General features: G+C 42.3%; 1 protein-coding gene across 1 annotated transcript in view; it reads right to left on the bottom strand.

Annotated features, from left to right (window-relative positions):
* Nucleotides 1-310: 310 nt before the first annotated feature.
* LOC101685680 (ectonucleotide pyrophosphatase/phosphodiesterase family member 7-like) overlaps nt 311-21,250 on the bottom strand; it is a 29,701-nt gene continuing 8,761 nt past the window's right edge. Inside the window, exons 2-6 of the mRNA XM_045072164.1 lie at nt 14,900-15,045; nt 6,697-7,323; nt 4,370-4,607; nt 2,675-2,798; nt 311-826 (exon numbers count right to left, since the gene is read on the bottom strand). Coding sequence (XP_044928099.1) covers nt 772-826; nt 2,675-2,798; nt 4,370-4,607; nt 6,697-7,323; nt 14,900-15,045 — 1,190 coding nt within the window. The 3' untranslated portion in view covers nt 311-771. The remainder of the gene's footprint in view (nt 827-2,674; nt 2,799-4,369; nt 4,608-6,696; nt 7,324-14,899; nt 15,046-21,250) is intronic.

The following is a 21,250-nucleotide window of genomic DNA, read 5'->3' as shown; positions in this document are numbered from 1 at the left end:
GGTGCAGATTAAATCTTATTACCCCTTTCAGATGAAAAACACTGAGCCCTGCTCAGCTATGAGAACAAGAGAGGAGAATTAATTCTAATTGAATGCATTTATTCTCCTGTTGTTCTTTTTTTTTTTTTTTTAAAGATTTTATTTATTTATTTGACAGACAGAGATCACAAGTTTGCAGAGAGGCAGAGAGAGAGAGAGAGAAGAGGAAGCAGGCTCTCCACTGAGCAGAGAGCCCGATGCAGGACTCGATCCCAGGACCCTGGGCCCGTGACCTGAGCCGAAGGCAGAGGCTTTAACCCACTGAGCCACCCAGGCGCCCCCTCCTATCTGTTGTTCTAATACTAGCACCCAGTGAGCACAGGATCCGACATAAGAATGATGTCTTTTATTCCCTTGATACTGTTGATTTTTTTTTTTTTTAGAGACTTTATTTATTTGGCAGACAGAGATCACAAGTAGGCAGAGAGAGAGGGAGGGGAAGCAGGCTCCCTGCTGAGTAGAGAGCCCAATGCGGGGCTCTATCCTAGGACCCTGAGATCATGACCCGAGCTGAAGGCAGAGGTTTTAACCCACTGAGCCACCCAGATGCCCAACACTGTTGATTTAAATAAAGAGGGTGGACTGTGATTATTGCTGTCTTTACCCAGAATTAATGGTTTCTGGGACTGATGTTGCAGAAATCCTCTCAGTCACAATAGCCTGAGGTGGAATCACCTGAAATATGACAATGTCTCAACTAGGGCTGAGTCTTGGTCCTAAGGGAATGAAGCTTCAGAACTGGGCCATGTGGACTGGTCCGCTTCTGCTGTTTTGATCAGCTCTCTGCCTGCAGTAGACAATGAAAACCAATGGAAAGGGTCAAACTCATAAATACTAGGCTTGTTCTGTTAACACATACAATCGCTATTAATTGCTTTTCTTCTGAGGAGCAAAAGGGCATGTACAGTCAATGCCATAATAAGTAATACTGTATGATGTTATTCTAAGATACTAATAAATCTAGGCTGGTTCAGCCTTTCCTGATGCCATAGATGGGAGGTAGATTGGGAAAGGATCCCAAGTGAGCCATAGCAGTGACTTGAACACAGAAGAAGCCTTTATTTTGGTGTGTGGGCTCTTGGGAGGGACAAAGGTCATAAAGTTACAAATTTTAGATCTGAATCTAGAAGAATCAAGGCACTGAAGTCGTTTTCAACACCCAGGGACCTCATAGGTGTGTGTTCAGGTATAAGTGAAGATTAGGATTGCCATTTAACACAAAAACTAAAAATTCTAGGGAGTGTTTATATGAAGAGAGGCTTTAGGACACATCCCACAGTTCTGCCAGCATCGAGGGGATATGTAGGTGCACACGCTATATTGCAGATTTGGCTTCTGGGTTTGAGGTTTTTAATAATAAGGATTTGAGGCTTTTAATAACAACAACAACAATAACAATAACAACAACACCAACAACCACAACCCTCTAATACATTTTAGCTGTATGGAATGGTTGCTTTTTAGAAATTATGCTGTGGGCATGGCAGTTTAATCAGTACCTTGAAGTTTTTCCTTTATCTCTCCTATAGCTAATGGTTTCTGTAGAAAAGGACCAATTGATTTCTTTTTAAAATGTTGCTTCAGGGTGTAGAGACCTTTATAGGTCATGTTTCAACTTATAGGAAATTTTTATAGTTCAAATATAAATTACGTTAAATGTAGGCTTTGTAATGGAGTTAAGGTTAAGTAAAGTTCTGACTTTCCTTGGGTTGTTTATAGTGTTCAGGAGGCTCCCGCTCTATTGGCATAAGAGCTTTGTTAAAGCAGAAGAATGGTCAGGGTTGGGTATAATAAGGATGTAGGTGGCTCAGTCTAATGATGTAATTATTGAGATATAGAAAGAGGTGCATCAGGACTCTATAATGCTTTGGTTGGTGGCAGAACCAGTGTTACAAGTTGGATTGTGTTCCCTCACTCCCCCAGAAAGTATGTTGGAAGCCTTAATCCTTGGTACTTAGGACCCTATGGTACTGGTGACCTTATTTGGAAATAGAGTCTGCAGATATAATTAAAATGAGGTCATCCTGGCTATAGAGGGCCCTAAATATCATGACTGGTGTCCATATAAGAGAAGAGAACACCATGTAAAGACAGACACAGGGAGAAGATGGCCATGTGGTGATGGAGGCAGAGACAGGAATGATGCATCTCTAAACCGAGGAATACCAAGGATTGCCAGCAACCACCAAAAGCTAGAAGAGGCAAGGAAGGATTCTCCCCTATATGTTTTAGAGGGAGCCTGGCCCTGCTGACACCTTGATTTTGGCCTTTTACCCTCCAGGTCTATGAGATAGTATCTGTTGTTTTAAGCCAGCTAGTTTGGGGTAATTTGTTATGGCAGCCGCAGAAAACTAATACAACTGGTATGTAATTTGGGAGGCCCAGTACAAAATGAAAATGCAGGGTCCTTGTTAAAAAAATCAAGAATTCTGAAATGGTGACAGTAGATTATTAAACCAGATCGGGGGCTCTTCCGAGCCTTGGGCTTTGAGTGATTGCTTAGGTCGCAAATCATAAACCTGGCCTTGTTGCTGGATTCTCAAAGTGCTGGATCCCCTTTGGCTTGCAGGAAGTGGTTGAAGTGGATTATTACAATGTGCCCTGATTAACCACAGGAAACCCAAAGAACACTCACTTCTTTTTCCGATGAATAGCTGTATATGTCACGCTAGCAACAAACAGAACTGCAAGAACTCCTGTGACAATCGCAAGACCAAGCACTGCCTTTTGAAGAGCCAATGTCTTCTGTGTCTCCGCTCCTGATAAAATATCAGATGGTTTTTAATTGTCTGATTATTAAGAGGCTTTTCTGGCTGCTCCTGGATCCGTGGGAAGTTTTCCATCCAGGCTCTGGTGAATATATATATTTTTTAATTTATTTATTTGTCAGAGAGAGTGAGCGCAGGCAGACAGAGAGGCAGGCAGAGGCAGAGGGAGAAGCAGGCTCCCTGCAGAGCAAGGAGCCCGACGCAGGACTCGATCCCAGGACGCCGGGATCACGACCCGAGCCGAAGGCAGCTGCTCAACCAACCGAGCCACCCAGGCGTCCCCAGGCTCTGGTGAATATTAACTATGGAAATGAAATGTACATTTAACCCAAGAAAGTGCTCACTGTAAAGAAACCGTGTAGGGCAAGTCGTTGAAAGTCCATTTACTAAACGACCTATTCACCAAATGACCCATTTTCCTAATGACCACTTTGCCAAGTGACCAATTTGCTAAAAGCCAATTTGCTGAGAATCATCAGTTGGTGGGACATTTTGCTTATCAATAACTGACAATAGCCAAAGACCTTACCGCAGGCTCCCAGTGGGCTATGAGACAGCGGTAGGGGCCAAATAGTTCTAGCAACACTCTAAAACTTAAAAGAAAAAATCCTAAATAATTTGGTGAATTGACATTCATTTAATAAGATTCCTACAAAATGGCCTGCTTCCTGGAAGTTCACAAGAAGATCATGGACAGTGGCTTAGAGTGAAAAGGGTGTCCTATGTACTCTGTTCTAATTGAGCATAGTTATTTTAAGTATAATAAATCACCGATGGGGCACCTGGGTGGCTCAGTGGGTTAAAGCCTCTGCCTTTGGCTCAGGTCATGATCCCAGGGTCCTGGGATTGGGCCCCGCATGGGGCTCTCTGCTCAGTGGGGAGACTGCTTCCTCCTCTCTCTCTGCCTGCCTCTTCGCCTACTTGAGATCTCTTCAAATAAATAAATAAAATCTTTAAAAAAAAAGAAAGAAAAATCACTGAGCCGCGCCTAAGTTTCTTTCCGCAGAAGAAAAGCTGGCCAGTGTTTGCAAATAACTGAATTCTCAGAGATGATTCCATTCTTCCTTTATACCGTTCACATTTAAGATTTGAAGTCTTAAGAACTAGTAACCTTATTTACAGGAACCACCTCCTTCCCCCTTTTTTCAGCAATGAGTGGAATGGTAAGGCTTCATTCTTCCCCTTTGAGCAGCTTTCTTTCAGGCACCAGCAAGGACTGAGTTGTTGAATGAAAGCTGCTTTTCTGTATCTAGAAGGGGCGTCAGAGTACAGACTGCATGCGATTTCTGAGGACAAGGATTATTGCTTGACATTTTCTATACAGAGGCTTCCTTTTGCCCCAAAGGCACTATGTGAAATGCCACCAACATGTGGAGGGATTCCCTACTTCCTCCTCTATCTGTTTAGAGCTGCAGCTGTCTTGCCCTGGGGGCACCGAAGCTATCGGGAAACAGGATTATTCTGCTTGATTCTGCCACTAACCCCCACTCCCCCAACCTTTTGATTCTTCTCTCAGGATAGAGCATGCTATCAATTTTCTGTTGGTTGTTTTTGTATCTCACCTGGCTGCTGGTCATATGAGTCCACAAGCATTTCCTGGGTGATGGCCAGGGAGCCATTGTGGGGTTCAGGGGTAATGCCCAGAAGCTTACACATGAGTGGGTAGATGTGGATGCTGTCAAAAGGCTCAGCTACGTGATTCTTCTTGAAATCTGGCCCAAAAGCTCTGAATATGGTCTTCATGTCCATGTGGACATTATCAAAGCCATGATCTCCCTTGTTGAAATATATTATAAGTCGCTGAAAAATAATAACAAAAAAGCCATTTTAGATTCCAGTCCCCTGAAAGAAAACTATCCTTATGTCATGCATGTCAGATCCATGAGATCTTTGAAAATTTAAATGACAAGGAAGCACACTGCTCTACTGTGCCAAAGAAAAGAGGAAGGAATGAAAGATCTTTAAGAAAGAGAATAAAGAAAGCATAGCCATTAGACACAGCAAGAAGATAATACTGACAATAATAATAATAATAATAAGCTCAAACACAGTATCTCCGGTGATGGCCTCATGTGTTTTGCAAGCTCCTCAATCCTAAAGAGAGAAGAGGAACACCTATTTCACTGTGCACACCAAAGCAGGCAGGTGGATGGGGATCTGAGAAGTGTATTCAGTGAGAGGCACTGAGATTCCAAGAATTTTCTGCCTAACGGCCAGTTCAGAATGTTCCCTATTCCCTCAAAGCTGGTTGGTTCTGTTGGGAATGTGACTATTGCATTAAATCCCTTCACCTCACTCTCAGCTTGTTATGCCATGAACCAGGCTTACAAAGAGGCCAGTGACTGTAGAATCTCTTCTTGGCAAGACCTTAGCTTTGGGCACATATCATCAGTGTTCTGGGCTGTGTGAGAGATTGCAAAATATCAATAAATTGTTGCATTTTGCTGTGACTATTTCCACCAATATTAAACAATAACCTTATGAGTTTTCTCAAACCTGTTATACTCTGAATTTGTAGCAATATGGGAGTATACAGATTGCAGACATGATTATAATGTTTAACTCCTGTCCGTAGCCTAGGACAAGCACTCTCCAAGCTATCCCTGGGATGGTCTTCTGTCATGTGATGTTTAAATATCACCTAAACTTTGTTCTGCCATGAATTATTAGTTGGTAGTTTACAAACATCAGACCACCTCACTTATGTCTCACAATTAGCCTTGATTTTGGTATTTTCTTCTTTAGATTTGCTTATTTTTCATAACAGCTTTGTTGAGATATGATTTGTATACCATATGTACAATTTGAAGATTTTAAAATTTTTCTCAGAGGTGTGGAACTGTCACCACAATCAATTTTGGAACACTCATCACCCCAAAAAGAAACCCTGTATCCTTCAGCAGTCACTCCCCATTTTCTTCTGACATCAACTCCCTATTCTAGACAACCACAAATTTGTGATCTCTCTCTATATATTTGCCTATTCTAAACATTTCATTTAAATAGAATCATACAGTATGTAGTCCTTTGTATCTAATTTCTTTCCGTCATCATAGCATTCTCACAATTCATTCAAGTTATAACATGTATCAGTACTTTGTTCCTTTTTTTTTTTTTAAGATTTTATTTATTTATTTGACAGACAGAGATCACAAGTAGGCAGAGAAGTAGGCAGAGAGGCAGGCAGAGAAAGAGAGGAGGAAGCAGGCTCCCTGCAGAGCAGAGAGCCCGATGTGGGGCTCGATCCCAGGACCCTGGGATCATGACCTGAGCCAAAGGCAGAGGCTTTAACCCACTGAGCCACCCAGGCACCCCCTACTTTGTTCCTTTTAATGGCAACATAATATTCCATTATATGGATATACCATATTTCATTTATCTACTTATCAACTGATGGGCAATTGGGTTGTTTTCACTTCTTGGTCATTTTGAATGATGCTGCTATGAGCATTTGTGTATAATTTTGTGAAAAGGGTTGCTTATTATTTTCATTATTAGTTTTGATATGTGCAAAGGGGAACCAGCAGGTGGGTTTTTTGGTGGATCTACTTTTAATCCCAAATCACTTCTCTCTAGCTTTGGTTTATTCTCATTAAAATGGGGGAGATAAGAATATCTTTAGGGGCTGGGAAAACAAAAATGATATAATTCGTGTTAAAATTTTAGTACAGCGCTGAACATGGCCTTGGTCAGGGAGGGATGTTGTCATTATTATTACATAGTGGTAACATGGGACAGGGTTGGTTGGGTGGGATGTGGGGTTGGGGATGGGGAACACTTAGGAAACAGTGGATTACAACTTATATTTTCATTTTTTTTCAGACCTGTTCCTCTCTAGAGGCTGTCTCCAAGACCCAAGATGACTTTATTCATTTTAGAATCAACTCACCCCATTGATGTTATAACCAGAGTCAGCATACATCACGATTGGCAGGACCCGCTGGTGTTTAGCAAAATGGAAGCGTTCTGGGAATTCCTCCTTCTTGTACACATTGAGATGAGGGTGTGCATTCTTCAGCGCTTGGTAAACGGCTTCCTCTTGCCCTGGTTTGGGCAGGAGCATCCCAAAGCCACCATAATCCACAATGTCAAACTTGACTAAGTCCCTGAACTTAATGTAGTTGGTCAAGAGGATCTCAGTGACGTTGGGCTCCTTTTTCACTGTGGTCATGCCGTGGTCTGATGTGATGATGACATTGAGGTTCTTGGTCAAGCTGTGCCTCTCAATGGCTTCCACCAGGTACCCAATGGTTCTGTCGATTTGCTGAATAATCACCCTTCTGTTCTCTGTCTCAGGCCCGAATTTGTGTCCCACATTATCTGGCTCTCCATAGTACAGAGTTACAAAGTCAAAATCTTCCTTAGTGAACCAGTTCATGACAATGTCAATGTTCTCCCTCCACTCTGTCTCATTGCTGTCTGGGTGAGTGTAAGACTCTACAAGGGACCGCTGGACAGCCTCTCCTTTGTACTTCGCACCTCCTCCAGGATAGTGGAATGATGCTGTCTTCCTCCCCTGCAAGGATAAGAAGAAAATTCTATCAGGACTGTTTCTCATATCTTTTTCATAACAAGTGAAGCCTGGCTTGTTGATGTCCCTGCCCTAGTCCAGAGACATAGAGAACATGGGAGCCTTGGAATCAGATGGCGTTGGACTTCATTCCTGGCTTTACCAGGATCTCATCAAATCTATAACACCATTGCAAGACATGCTATTATTTTATGTGCTACTAAAAAAAAAGTGCTGCCAGTGAAACCATGATACTCCACTGATTGTAAGATGCACTCCAGCTTCAGAGACGGCAAAATGAAAAGAAGTTCCTTGGAATGGAGGAAAAATGGTACATTCTGTTTTCGTGATGGTGAGTGAATTCTTTAATCTCTTATATTTCGTGTTTCCACATGTAAAATGCCAAAAAGTTGATGTTATTTTTGTGAGGATTAAGTCAGCTAACTTTAAGATAAAGTGGTAGAGGTTGTGTTTTGGCATGTGGTAGGCATTCTTTTCTTTGCTTCCAGGTATAGCAAACCACCACAAAGCCTTCCCCGATGTGTGTAGTGAACACTTAATATGTTTGCCAGCCCAGCACCCACTCCCCCTCCAATGGTTCAGAGAACCCTGACTTCCCCTAGAGACTCTCCTTGCTTCATGGCTGATTTGGGATGTGTTATTTCCACATCAGGCTACAGAGGTGGGATTTGGTTGTGGCCTGGCCAATCAGAGGACACTACTTCCACTGGCCACAGCAGTTGGGTCAGCCTTGGGCCCATGTCCCAGTCAGAGCCAAAGAGATTTGATCTTGTGACTTCTGAGGAGGAGGAATAAGGGCTAGAGGAAAGCTTTGGATCACAAATCAGGTTGTTTTAACAACACACACGATTTCAAAGTAATGAAAATATTCTTAAGTGATCCCCCAAGCAGAAAGGTGGCTGTTGACAAAGTTTGGTAAAACTGTTAGGAAAAAAAAGAATTTTATGTTTGCTCACCAATGAATTAACAATGAGATGGGCACATCTCACTAAGTCCTGTTGTTGTAAAGCAGCTCATTGATCAGGACATGGCACATAGTAGGGACTCAGTGGATTTTGGTTTAATGAATGAATGTCCTACTTATCTGGGGAGCAAGTACTTTCCTTTGTCTCAGTAAAACTATTAGCTTGAAGGCTGTACTGTGACACTTCCTCTACCACCCAATATTTGGATGTTCTGAAAAACACAAAAGTTCATTGATTTTAGTAGAACTAAGGGTGATGTCACTATATTGATTTGGTATGGAGCATAAATGACCAGGAAGATTTTTGGGATAATGGCACCTGGGTTGTGGCTATTTGGTTGACAAATGAGCAGAAAATTATATCCACGAGTAATGACAAAACTTACAATGTACTGTTTGAGAGAGAGAAGCAGGAAAGCAATTTGGAAGTTGTGAGGGATGCTGTTGGTTTTCTACCCAGATCCCCTTTTTGGGCCAGTGCACTCACATTCACTTCAGCTGTTCCATGTTCTGGAAAATTACCTTCAGCTAAGTGGCCAAATCTTGCTTCACTTGGTAAGGTGTTCCATACTGCTTCTTCACTCCTAGGTGCCTATGGCCAGTGATTGACTGATAGGAGGACCAAAGACCAGCTTCCTTGCCTCAGGATGGGATAGCATGGGGGTGTAATTTAATGCTCCAGAGCTCTGTGGGATTAGGCTGAAGCTGATCTCTAACTGCAACCACAGCTCCCTTCTCTTCTTTCAAATCCTATCCTGTCAGTTTCCCTCACTCCCATCTCCTGAAACTCTCCCTTAGTGCCTTATATTCACCAAATCCCTGCCTCAGGCTCTGCATTTAGGAAGCTTGAAATAGGATAGAAAAATTTTAAAAAGATTTTTATTTATTTATTAGAGAGAGAGTGTGAGCACAAGGAAGCAGTGGGGCAGAGGAAGAGGAGTAAACCAACTTCCTGTTGAGCAGGGAGTCTGACGTGGACCTCAATCCCAGGACCCTGGGATCATAATGGAGCTGAAGGCAGACACTCAACCAATGGAGCCGCTGTACCCCAAGATAGAAGTTTTTTTTTTTTTTTTTAAAGATTTTATTTATTTATTTGACAGAGAAAAACACGGTGGGAGAGAAAACATAAGCAGGGGAAGTGGGGGAAGGATAACAAGGGTTCCCACAGAGCAGGGTGCCTGATGAGGGCGTTGATCCCAGGACCCTGGGATCATGACCTGAGCCAAAGGTAGCTGTTAAATGACTGAGCCATCTAGTTGCCCCAAGATAGAAGTTTTAATGCTAAATACTTTTCAAGGCTCCAGAAGCTCTGCTATCCACTCTTATAGGTGAAACATTGGGCCCTCTGGCCTCCAGCGTTCATTTTCTATCATGTGATTTAATTTTATTTTCTTTAAAGTACTTTACCCAATCTGAAATGATCTTAATGTGTTTCTTGTTTACCGTCTATTTCTCTTCCTTAGAGTGTGAGTTCCATGAGATCAGGGGCCATGTTGATTTTATTGACCACTCTTTTTCTGGGACATAGAACAGGCCTGGCTTAGAGTAGGTGGTAATTGTTGGTTAAGTGGATTTTGAATGAATGCTGAATCACATCTCCTTTTGTGGGTGCAAAACCCATCCTATTCTCACTCCTGATTAACTTATGTAAAGAGCTACAGAAGCTCTTTCTTTTTTGGGTTCTAGCATCTTATTTGTAATCTCTTCAGGCAACACATTTTCATTTTTGATAATAGAATTTCTATGGTTGCTTTAACTTGCAAATCCTCTAATATTTATTTATTGCATTTCTGATTGGCATTACTTATAATTCTCAGTTTTTAATGGTGGTACTTTGTTTAACTTAATATAAATTGACTTTGCTCTGAAGTATGGAATTGACTGGAAGGATAAAACTTTCAACATTTTGTAGAACATAATTTGACTGGCTATTTTATTATCTAGAATAAGATGACATTGGCATTCTGAGGGACTTAGGCAGCTCTGCATATCCAGTTGACTTCTTGATGTTTGCATGTTAAATCTCAGAAGTTCCTAACTTGAAATTGTTTTCTTGTGCTGTGTTCTCAACACACACCTTCTTTTTATTTTTATTTTTTTTAAAGATTTTTATTTATTTATTTGAGAGATAGAGAGAATGAGAGAGAGAGAGAGAGAGAGAGAGTATAAGAAAGGGGAGGGTCAGAGGGAGAAGCAGACTCCCTGCTGAGCAGGAAGCCCGATGTGGGACTCCATCCCAGGACTCCAGGATCATGACCTGAGCCAAAGGGAGTCGCTTAACCAACTGAGCCTCCCAGGCGCCCTCAACACACACCTTCTTTAAAGATATTTCAAGCTATAGTCTTAGGAAACTGTGATTTTTTTTTTCACTTTGCCCCCTAGGGATTTTAAGAGTTAAACTGTTACATGAAAGAAGCTCCAGAAAGAAATGTATGTTTGAGTGTGTACACACACACACACACACACACACACACACACAACTCTATTTATTTGGGACCCGGGATAATCAAAAGTGCTATTTTCAACAAATACTTCTGAGAAATAATCTGAGCATTTAATTGGATGCAAAAGAGTGGGTATTTACTATTCTACCCTTTAATTAGCATAATCAGTGTTTCCAGTAGCAATAGCAATTGGAAAATCACTGGTTTTATTAGGTTCATTATTCTCCCTTAGTGTAGTGTTGCATCAATGTGGCTATTACTCTTAAGTTGCTTTTTTAAAACAAGAGTTGGTACTTCCTATAGGCAATATCCTTTGGTTTTGTACAGAGTCCACCAAACTCCTCAGAACTAATCATTAGAACAGAAGTTTCAGTTTGGTTTTGTGTTTTGTCTTGTCTCTTCCTTTAGGACAGAGTGGATAGTCACAAGGTACACATGTTTTAGGAAGGCCCCCGAACATTTCATCATGGTTGTGCTTTGGTGGAAAGTATGTATGGTTTTGGGGCGCCTGGGTGGCTCAGTGGGTTAAAGCCTCTGCCTTCGGCTCAGGTCATGATCCCAGGGTCCTGGGATGGAGCCTCACATCGGGCTCTCTGCTCAGCAGGGAGCCTGCTTCCTCCTCTCTCTCTGCCTCTCTGCCTACTTGTGATCTCTGTCTGTCAAGTAAATAAATAAAATCTTAAAAAAAAAAAAGAAAGTATGTATGGTTTAGGGAAAGGAGTTCCTCCTTCTAGGAAGTGATTGGGTAGAAAGACATGGACTCTATGTATGTGAAATTCAGAAGTCAAGGTTGATCTGAGTTGTTTTCATTGCTTTTCTGGGCTCTAGAGGAGTCACTGAACAGAAGGAGCCAGACGGCCCAGATTCTATTTTCTCCCCCTCCCACACCCTTTCACAGGTCAGATCATTATTCTTAGAACCTTTATGATGCATAATAAAGACATGGTTTGGGCCAATATTGGAATGAATTATCTTGTTATTAATGCTCTAGGCAGAAGCAGCTGGCATCATCCTGCTCACAGCTCTTCCAAGTTTGGAAGCTATTGTCTATGAGACTTGGTTTACAATGAAAATCATAGCTGCCCTCCCCACCTTCTCTCCAAATCCCCTTCTGGTTGTAGCCTACCATGGTCCTGATACAGACTTTTGGAAGCCATGGGGTTCTCACTCAGATTATCCCCCACCATTTCACTCCTTAATATGCTCTATAGCTCCTCCACAGAAAGGTAATACATGCTCCTAGGTTTTTATAGTTTTCCTGGGTCTTAAAGTTATGGCTGCCTGCCCTTCTCTGAGGATTAGGACTTCTTAACTTGGTGAACCACTTCAGCCATTAATTATATTCTGTTATCAGGCATACTCATTTAAAATCTGAGCTTGCTTTGAATGGACCCTCTCTGTTTATCCCCTGACCATTACTGAAGTCCTGCTGGAGTGTGGATATGTTCTTGGATGTGAATAATGGACTCAAAGGTGGCCAGGAATCCCATCTTTTAGGCATCATCCACAACGCATGTCAGTTCTTATGTATCTTGTTAGACTCTGGCAGCATTAATGTCATGGAAGGAAAACATTTTAGTCCTATTAAAGGTGGATGCATCAATCTCCACAAAGCCCACCTGGAGAAGGATGGATTTTCCCAGTAATGGTTAGAGGTTAGGCCACTCCATTATAGTTCTGCCTGGTAATATAGATGGACCCCTGAATGACATTTAGGGCCATTTGGTATGCTGTTACTATGGGGCTGACCTAGGGCCACAGGTTTGCTCTGATTGCAGCAGCTTTCCTGCCAACTCCTCGGGGAGCTGGCCAGTGGCCCTGTCCCATTGCAGTGGTAGAATGAGATATACCAGCTTGATTTTCACTTGCCAAACCCATGGCGTGTTGTCAATCGTCTGGCCCTGCACCAGATCCTGTTTTTGCACAACCACTTATGCATTCAGCAAAGAGGAAGAACACTCTGATTATGAATTGAGCAGAAGGAAACACGTCCTGAAAATAAATGGCAATGAGACAAGAACCATGAATAAGAAAAACTACAGGAAAGAATGCTACCAGAAACCTTGTGCCAATGAACAAATAGTGTAGCAAGAGACTAGAAAGGCCCTGGGTTTTGAACACTAAATTAATGAAGACTGCCCAGACCTCCCTAGGAGCAAGACAAATAGGTGATTCACTATAAAACCCATGGCTGAATGTTTCAGCCAAGGAAGTAATACTATGTTATAGTTAAGAGTTAAGAGTTGCTGAACTCTGAGTGAGTTAAAATCTTAGATTTGCCTCTTGCTAGCTTTGTAACTTTAGAAGTTACAAAAAAGTTTGCTCACCTGTTAAGTGGGCATAATCCTAATACCTACTTAAGAACTGTTATAAATTGGGTGCCTGGGTGGCTCAGTGGGTTAAGCCTCTGCCTTCGGCTCAGGTCATGATCCCAGGGTCCTGGGATTGAGCCCCACATTGGGCTCTCTGCTCAGCAGGGGGCCTGCTTCCTCCCCTCTCTCTCTCTGCCTGCCTCTCTGCCTACTTGTGTTCTCTCTCTGTCAAATAAATAAATAAAGTCTTAAAAAAAACTGTTATAAATTAATAAATGTAAAGCACTTAAATCAGTACTAGGCACATAGAAGGTGTTATTAGTGTTATTTTCTTGAGGGGGCAGAATTTATTTGCATGGTTTCTGCCTTAAAGTGAAAAAATGTGACAGAAGAGGAAGGAATCTAGAGCATAACAGTTAAGGGGAAAATAAAGCTGAGATAGAGTCACTGACAACCTCCTCTGATTCATTTAGAGCTATGCTGTCCAGTACGGTAGTCCTTAACCACATGTGGTATTTAGATTTAAATTGAAATTAATAAAATTTAAATGCAATTAAAAATTTGGTTCCTCAGTCTGACTAGTCACATTTCAAGAGCTCAATAACCACGTGTGGCTAGTGGCTTCCATGTTCGACCATGCACAGTTGAACATGTCTATCATCAAAGAAAGTTCCATTGGATAGTTCTGGCTTAAAGCTGTAGTGACCAGCTGAAGTGCTAAAATGATTCAGCCTCCTTTAATGACTAATAGTTTTTGAACATTTAGTTTTCAGCATGTTACATGCATTATCTCAGTTAACCTTCGTAATGGGCTTAAGAAGCAGGGACTCTGACAATCTTCATTTTATGGGTGGGGCAAATCAAGCACAGGGAGGAGGGTTTTGCCCAAGGACAGGCAGCTGGAGAAAGGTGGAGCTGGCCAGATCCTTCTCCAGGAGTCCAAGTCCACAGCCTGCCTTCTGAGAGGCAACAGTACCACCTTGCAGCAGGACACACTCTGTATGCTGGAGCACAGAGATGGAGCTCCAGTGCAAGGGGATCTTTGGAGCAAAGTGGTGTCTTGGGGAGAGAGATTCTACTCTGAAGCGATGACTGTGGAAGCTGTTTAAGAAAATACAAAGCTGGGGGCGCCTGGGTGGCTCAGTCATTAAGTGTCTGCCTTCGGCTCAGGTCCTGATTCCAGGATCCTGGGATGGAGCCCCGCATCAGGCTCCCTGCTCGGCAGAAGGCCTGCTTCTCCTTCTGCCTGCTGCTCCCCCTACTTGTGTGTGTGCTCTCTCTCTCTCTTTCTCACTATCAAACAAATAAAATATTAAAAAAAAAAAAGAAAATACAAAGCTGACAGCAGTTTTGGGGCGGGGACTTTTATAAACATGTAGCTCTGATTTCTGCCTTTTTGAAGCAATAGTAAATGGCCACTGGAATTTTTTCAAGTGAATGTTCTCAGAGCTTTTCATGGTCTAAAGATTCATTAAATGGTCAGCTTCATTCTTAAGGGCTTTTATGCTTAAGTCTGAGGCAAGAGTATAAACAGATATTTTTGAAAAGGCTGCTGAGTTCAGATCCTATGGTGAGCCTTGGAGGTACAATCATGATTCAGCCAGACTCTGCCCTCATAGAGACTCATCAATTGATAATGGTTAAATGCATATTTCATTTAATGCTTACATAAAATCTATTAAATAAGCACATCATCATTATTCCCATTACGCATTTAGGGAAACATGTTTAGAGAAGTTAAGTCACTTTCTCAAGGTCACAGCTTCCAACCCTCATCCCACATGCTTAGGAATGAGAGGCAATATCCCTGGAAACCAACCTAGGGTTTCTGATAGTACCTGTCTCTGGGCTGTGATCCAGAGGGGGAGAACCCCATTGTCCCACCACTCAGTCTTGTTCTGTGTAGTTTTGAAGGAGTACTTCCATTGTGTCTCTGTATTAAACATCATGTTGTGAATGACTCCGTGATCTTCAATCCAGCGACCTTGGGAATGAAAGAGGGAAGGTACTGATAAGTTCTGTGAATGGATGCTGCTAGGGCTATCAAAGTGATCTTAAGACCTCTCTCAATACCCTTCTGGTCGGCCTACTTCTTCTGGGGGATTTTTGCTCGGGGTGGCTACCCTGGGGCTTCTGACTTGGTTTTCTGGAGGTGCAAATGTTGGTAGGCATAAAGGAAGGGCTAATTGTATCTCACAACTGCCAGACTGGATCTGTTCCTGGAACAGACCTCAGAGTCCTGGAGGAAGCTGGGATTGGCTGTGGAACCTGATATGGGAGGGAAGGCAGGGCAAGGGGAGGCCAGATTACTTGGGTTGTTCTGTGTCTAGAAGGTAAGAGCCTAGAATTTGGATATTTCCTGTGGGATGATTTTCCTTATCTTCTGCTTGTGATGATCTGATTCAATATTGAATATCCAGTGGACCTAATTCTTGGCAAACATCCCAGGGTTTACCCTAGGACTCCCATACTGTTTGAGGAAAACAACGGAATCAGGAAGGATTTCTAGACATAAATGGCTATAGACTTACTTCTCTCTACTTAGGGAAAGCAGATGCTGGAGAATGTGATTAAGCTAGCATATTCTTGAAAGCATAAGAATTGAACCAATATAGGAAAAAACCTGTGGTCTTAAATTGTACCAGGGAAAAGAGGAGTGTGTGTTGGGGGACACTCTAAAGAGTGAACCAAAAGATCCAAGGGGACAGCTGAGTACACTTCCTTACCTGCTGGGACAGAATCCTCTGGGTGACCCTGCTGATTATAATAAGATAGTGACGATTTCTCCTATTTCCAAGTTAAATCAATGCAGGACATACTGTGACCAGAACTTGATGGTCACGGGAACCAAGAAGGGAAAGCTCTCCACTAGCTCAGACTCATTGCCAGGCTGATGGTGGGTAAAATCCCCCTAGGATGGCCAAGGCTTTCAGGTGGGAAGAAGCAAAAACAGTTGTTGCTTTAGTGTTTCTGTCTTATAGGTAGATCATGCTTAGGGGCACTGAAAATAAGTTGTGCTGCTGTCAGGGATTAGGGCTTTGGGGTCAAGATTCCTGGTCAGGGATCAAACTGGATGGTCAGCAGGGGAAGACCATGGACTTAGAGCCCAAGAGAGCTGGGTGCCAACCGCAGCTTGGCTTTTGAACATAAGTGTGAACTTAAATAAGCCCCTAACCTGCCTGGCCTTGGTTGCCTGAATAATAGCAGGTAGTGTTTGTGTGATGAAAGTATGGTACATATTTACTGTCATGTCATAAAAACCAACACATTTCCTAAATTTATAGGGGGATTAACTCATCTCATGCTCCCAACAACTCTGTGAGGTGGCTACTATTATAGCCCCTCTTTTAGAGATTTCCTCCTTTAAGGAAATAGGCACAGAGTTTGCTCAAGATCATGTAGCAGAACTGGCCTTTGAACCCAGGAGGCTTGGTTATAGCCCATGCTTTTTTTTTTTTTAAATAGGTGAAATTCATATAGCATAAAATTCTCCATTAACATTTTATTTTATTTATTTATTTAAAGATTTGATTTATTTATTTGACAGGCAGAGATCATAAGTAGGCAGAGAGAGAGAGGAGGAAGAAGGCTCCCTGCAGAGCAGAGAGCCTGATGCAGGGCTCGATCCCAAGTCCCAGGGATCGTGACCTGAGCCGAAGGCAGAGGCTTTAACCCACTGAGCCACCCAGACACCTCTCCATTAACATTTTAAAGTATACAATTCAGTAGCATTTAGTATAGTCACAAATGTTGTGCAATAATCACCTCTTTCTAGTTCCAGGGCATGTTTATCACCCCAAAAGGAGACTGTACTCAAGCAGTCACTCCCCCATCTCCTACTAGCCTCTAATCTTCTTTCTGTCTCTATAGTTTTACCTGTTCTGGACATCTCATAGAAATGAGATCTCACAATATGTGACCTTTTGCGTCTGGTTTCTTTTACTTAGCTTTATGTTTTCCAGGTTCATCCATGTTGTAGCATATTTCCTTGTTATAGTGTGGGAGCTTTCTCATGGCTGATCCATGCCATATCATAGTAGGTGAAATGGAAGCGCAGAGACAGTTCACCCAGGGGTAGCTTGCTTTTGCCTTGGTTTTTTTTTTTTTTTTTTTTTTTTTTTGCCTGCAAATCCTGGATTCTGTTCTTTGTGACTCTTCCTGGCTAGTAAAGAACAAATCACTGGAATTTACAAACATCTGGCACTTCACCTATTCTAGTATTTATCCATGGTATTTTATATCACCAACATTAGAATCAACTGAACTGCTTGTTAAAAAACACAAATTCCTGGGGAGCCCGAGTGGCTCAGTTGGTTAGGTATCTGCCTTCGGCTCAGGTCATGATCTCAGAGTCCTAAGATTGAGCCCTAAGTCGAGTGGGACTCCTTGCTCAGCAGGGAGTCTGCTTCTCCCTCTGCCCTTCCCCTCTGTTCATGCCTGCGCTCGCTCTCCCTCTCCCTCTCTCTCTCAAAAACAAAACAAAACAAAAAGCAACCACACAAACCCTCACAAATTCCCTGGTCTCCACTCTAGCCCTTGCTGAATTCACACTTCTTGACTGAGGTCTGGGAGCCTACATTTCATAAGCTCTCCAGGTGGTTCTAGTGCCCCCTGACATACCCCACTGACATGTCAGAACCATTGTTTTAGGAACTGTTAGTCATTCACACATACATGTGGGTTAGTTCTAGCAGACTGCCCATTACTCCAAAATTTGGGTTGACAGTAGTTCACCTGAGGGACCAAAGTGGGGAGAGGCAGTTGTCAAAGCCTGGAGTACTCCAGTATCTTGGGGAAGCAAAGCCACTGGGAGGATTTGGAGGAAGGATTGGAGGAAGCAGAGGATGCCATGGACACAGAAACTCCCCCCTCCTGGACCTTAATGATTCTGGCTTCCAGGTTCTGGGATCCAGATGTCAGTTATAATATCAGTCAAGTAGACTAGCTTGGGAACCAATCACAGAACCATTTTCCACTCAAAGAGATGTTACCCAGGTTTCAAATACCTAACCTAAAATGAGTTCAGGGAGCATGACTCTTCTATTCTGTGGCATGGTTAGTCCCAGTAATTGCACAAAGGAAACTGTCTCCATAGTGTTTGGTTTATTTTCACCCTGACACTTAAAGGCATGTTCTACATCCAGCCAGCAGCTGGGACCACTAGTGACCCAGCAGAAATTTCCACTGCCCCTTTGGTTCCATCTTCCTGTTGCTCTAGACTGTTTATCCTGGTTAAGGACCACTTCTAGAATGTGGGTAGAATAAGACAGAAGAGGGGAAAAGCTAAGAAATGAACAGCTGCAGGGAGTGGCAATCAGTTTTACTATAACTGCATTTTCAACTCTGAAGACAATCAGTTACCAGGCTGGAAAGCTGTGTGAAGGCAACACTGTTGACCATGCCTGGGGTTCCAGTAGCTGCAAAGGAACTGGTTTCACTTGGGTCAGATGACATAGCCCTTACTACAGTACAGTGCTACAGAAGGGGCACTGCTCTCAGAGACGGGACATCCGGGTTTGGTTTTGGCTCTTGTAAGCACTTGCTTTCTCCCTGGGACCTAGTTTTCTCCCTGTAAAATGAGAGAGTTAATGATTTCCAAGGTCCTTTCCAGCTTTATCCATTCTGAGAGTCTGTCATCCATGTCATTTCAATGTCTGTGATGTGGAAGTTAAAAAGGAAGTAGGATAAGCTCTCCTAGAGAACGTGATTCCTGCTGCTTGCTAATTATGCTTTAATCAGGGTACAATACCTACTCCCACACCATGCCATTTATGGCGAAGTGTGGGTAAATTCACCCAACTGAGCCTCTCAGGTGTGGGAACCAACCCAGCTAGATTTGACTCCCTTTTCTTGATTCTCAGAGACTGACATTTATTTATTTCCCAAATACTTGCAGGGTGAATTTAGGAAACCATCAAGTCTAGTGTTGGATCCAAATCCTCTTTCTCAAACGTTTGAGCCAGGTATTATCCTTGATGTCCCAGGGCATTTACAGCCTAGGGGAGAGGGGAGAGAGAGTTAAAAAAAAGAGAGAGCATGTTCTGGAGTACCTGCAATGCTAGCAGGCACCTTCTTGTAGGATTCCCCTTCTTGTAGGCCTTGCTGAGAGGCAGGTCTAGGCACCGTATTTGTACCATGTGGCATCTCCTCCCCACATTCAGTTGGTTGGTAAGAAACCCAGTTCTCTCTCTCAAGACTTAAACCAAGAGATGAAATGACTAGTCATCTGGTGGTGGGCTCTGAGAAGCCTACCATGATGGGCCATGAGCAGAAAGAGAAAGCTGGTGGTGAGCAAGTGAAACAGAGAAAGGAGAGTTCCTGGGGCTGACTGGAAGGACACTGGACTAATGAGAGCCAGAAACATAAGGTCTGGTTTCTCTAACTCCATAACTCTAACTCCATTTGCCATCGTCTCTCGTTTGGTTCCCTTGCTTGACTTTGTCTGGTAGAGCCTTACAGGGCAGTCCTTTCCCTTGAGCTAATGTGAAAGGATTTCTATGTTTTATGGCTGTTATTCCCTGACATAGCTGGTGAGGAGTGCTCCAATGCTGAATAAAGTGCGGTGAGAACACAGAAAAGAGGGGATCAGGGAAGGCTTCACAGAGGAGGTGACATTGGAGCCTCATAGAAGGCAAGTGCAAATGTAGTCCAACCTTGAACAACATGGGCTTGAATTGTGTGGGTGCACTTATACAACAGATTGTTTTTGATAAATACACTACAGTACTGTTAGTGTATTTTCTCTTACTTATGATTTTCTTAATAACATTTTCTTTCATCTAGCTTACTTTATTGTAAGAATATAGAATATAATATATAAAATATGTATTAATTGTCCATGTTATCGGTAAGGCTTCTGGTCAATGGTAGGCTATCAGTAGTTAAATTTTGGGGAGTCCAAAGTTATACATGGATTCGACTGTGTTACCACCACTAACCCTCATATTGTTCAAATGTCACTTGTATCTGCCATGATTTTTAACTATTAAAACTAAGCAAAAACAAACAAACAAACAAACAAACAAAAAACAAAAAACTAAGCAGTTCCCTGCTTGGGTAGAAGTAGATAGAGGTTGTTTTATAATTACCTGCCCCAGTTGTATCCATTGTCAGTTATGCCGCTGAAAGGATTATGTAGCCTGAGATTGCTTAGTGCTTTTTTGTTAATGACCTAAACTTCTCTCGTGATAAGCACTTGGAAATAAGTGAACAATATTGTCCAGTTATGTTGTTGTGGACAAATGACCAGTTTGGCCATTGCTAGATGGCTTGAGAGAGAGTTCCAAAGTTTGAACTAAAAATAGGGTTTGGCATCTACCCAGTAAGACTGCTGAAGTTCTTTCCTTTTTTGATTATGATGATGAAAAAAAATGGCTGAGATGGTGCATGACTTGCTTTTTCTTATCATCTCAGTCCTGGATTCTTGGCCCAGAAGCCCTGCTCTAGAACTTGCAAAGTTTTTGGTTTTTGCCACTGTTCTGGGCTATTCCTTGGATTGTGATAGATGAAAACCACTCCTTTTATTCCCTTATCCTAAGGTCAGACTGACCTGACTTAGACTGTAGACCTAGATTAGACCTGTCTAGATGCAAACCTTCATGGTCATTCAGATCATATGAGAAATGGGTGCCTGTGCAACTGATGTGGGCTGTCATGGAGTGTCATTGGAATTGGGCACACATGGCACTCATGCCATTCCATCCTGCTTATACTTTCCATTTAGCATCCATCTCATTTCCTCTTGAATTTCAGATGATTGCCTACAAATATGTTTTTTCTATTAGTTTACAAGCTTCCTAAGAGTAAGGTTATGGCTCATTTATTCTGGAGTCTCTGTGGCACAAAGCATAGGGATTTACCCTTATTAGACATTCAACAAATATTTGTTGAATTTAACTGATCAAACTTCCTCTTACCTCTGCCCCAGTTCAGGTATGATCTGAGCAAGTAGGAGATAGAACCTGATTTAGTCTGAAGTCATTTTTGGGAAAAAAGATATTTTAGTGGGATTAAAAGAAACCATGCCATAACTTAATAACTTAATAAGGGCGTTCCTCCCCCTCTCTTCCAAACATTTGCTCTGTTCCTAATTTTCAGATGTAACAGTGTATATTTATAGGTTGTCCCCTTGGGTGTAGATATACTTTAATGCATCTATTTATTTAACAATAATTTGAGGAATTGCTATG

This window comes from Mustela putorius, unplaced genomic scaffold (genome assembly GCF_011764305.1).
Source record: "Mustela putorius furo isolate JIRA1106 unplaced genomic scaffold, ASM1176430v1.1 tig00004007_pilon_pilon_pilon, whole genome shotgun sequence".
Taxonomy (NCBI): domain Eukaryota; kingdom Metazoa; phylum Chordata; class Mammalia; order Carnivora; family Mustelidae; genus Mustela; species Mustela putorius.
This window is presented reverse-complemented; position numbering and strand designations above follow the sequence as displayed.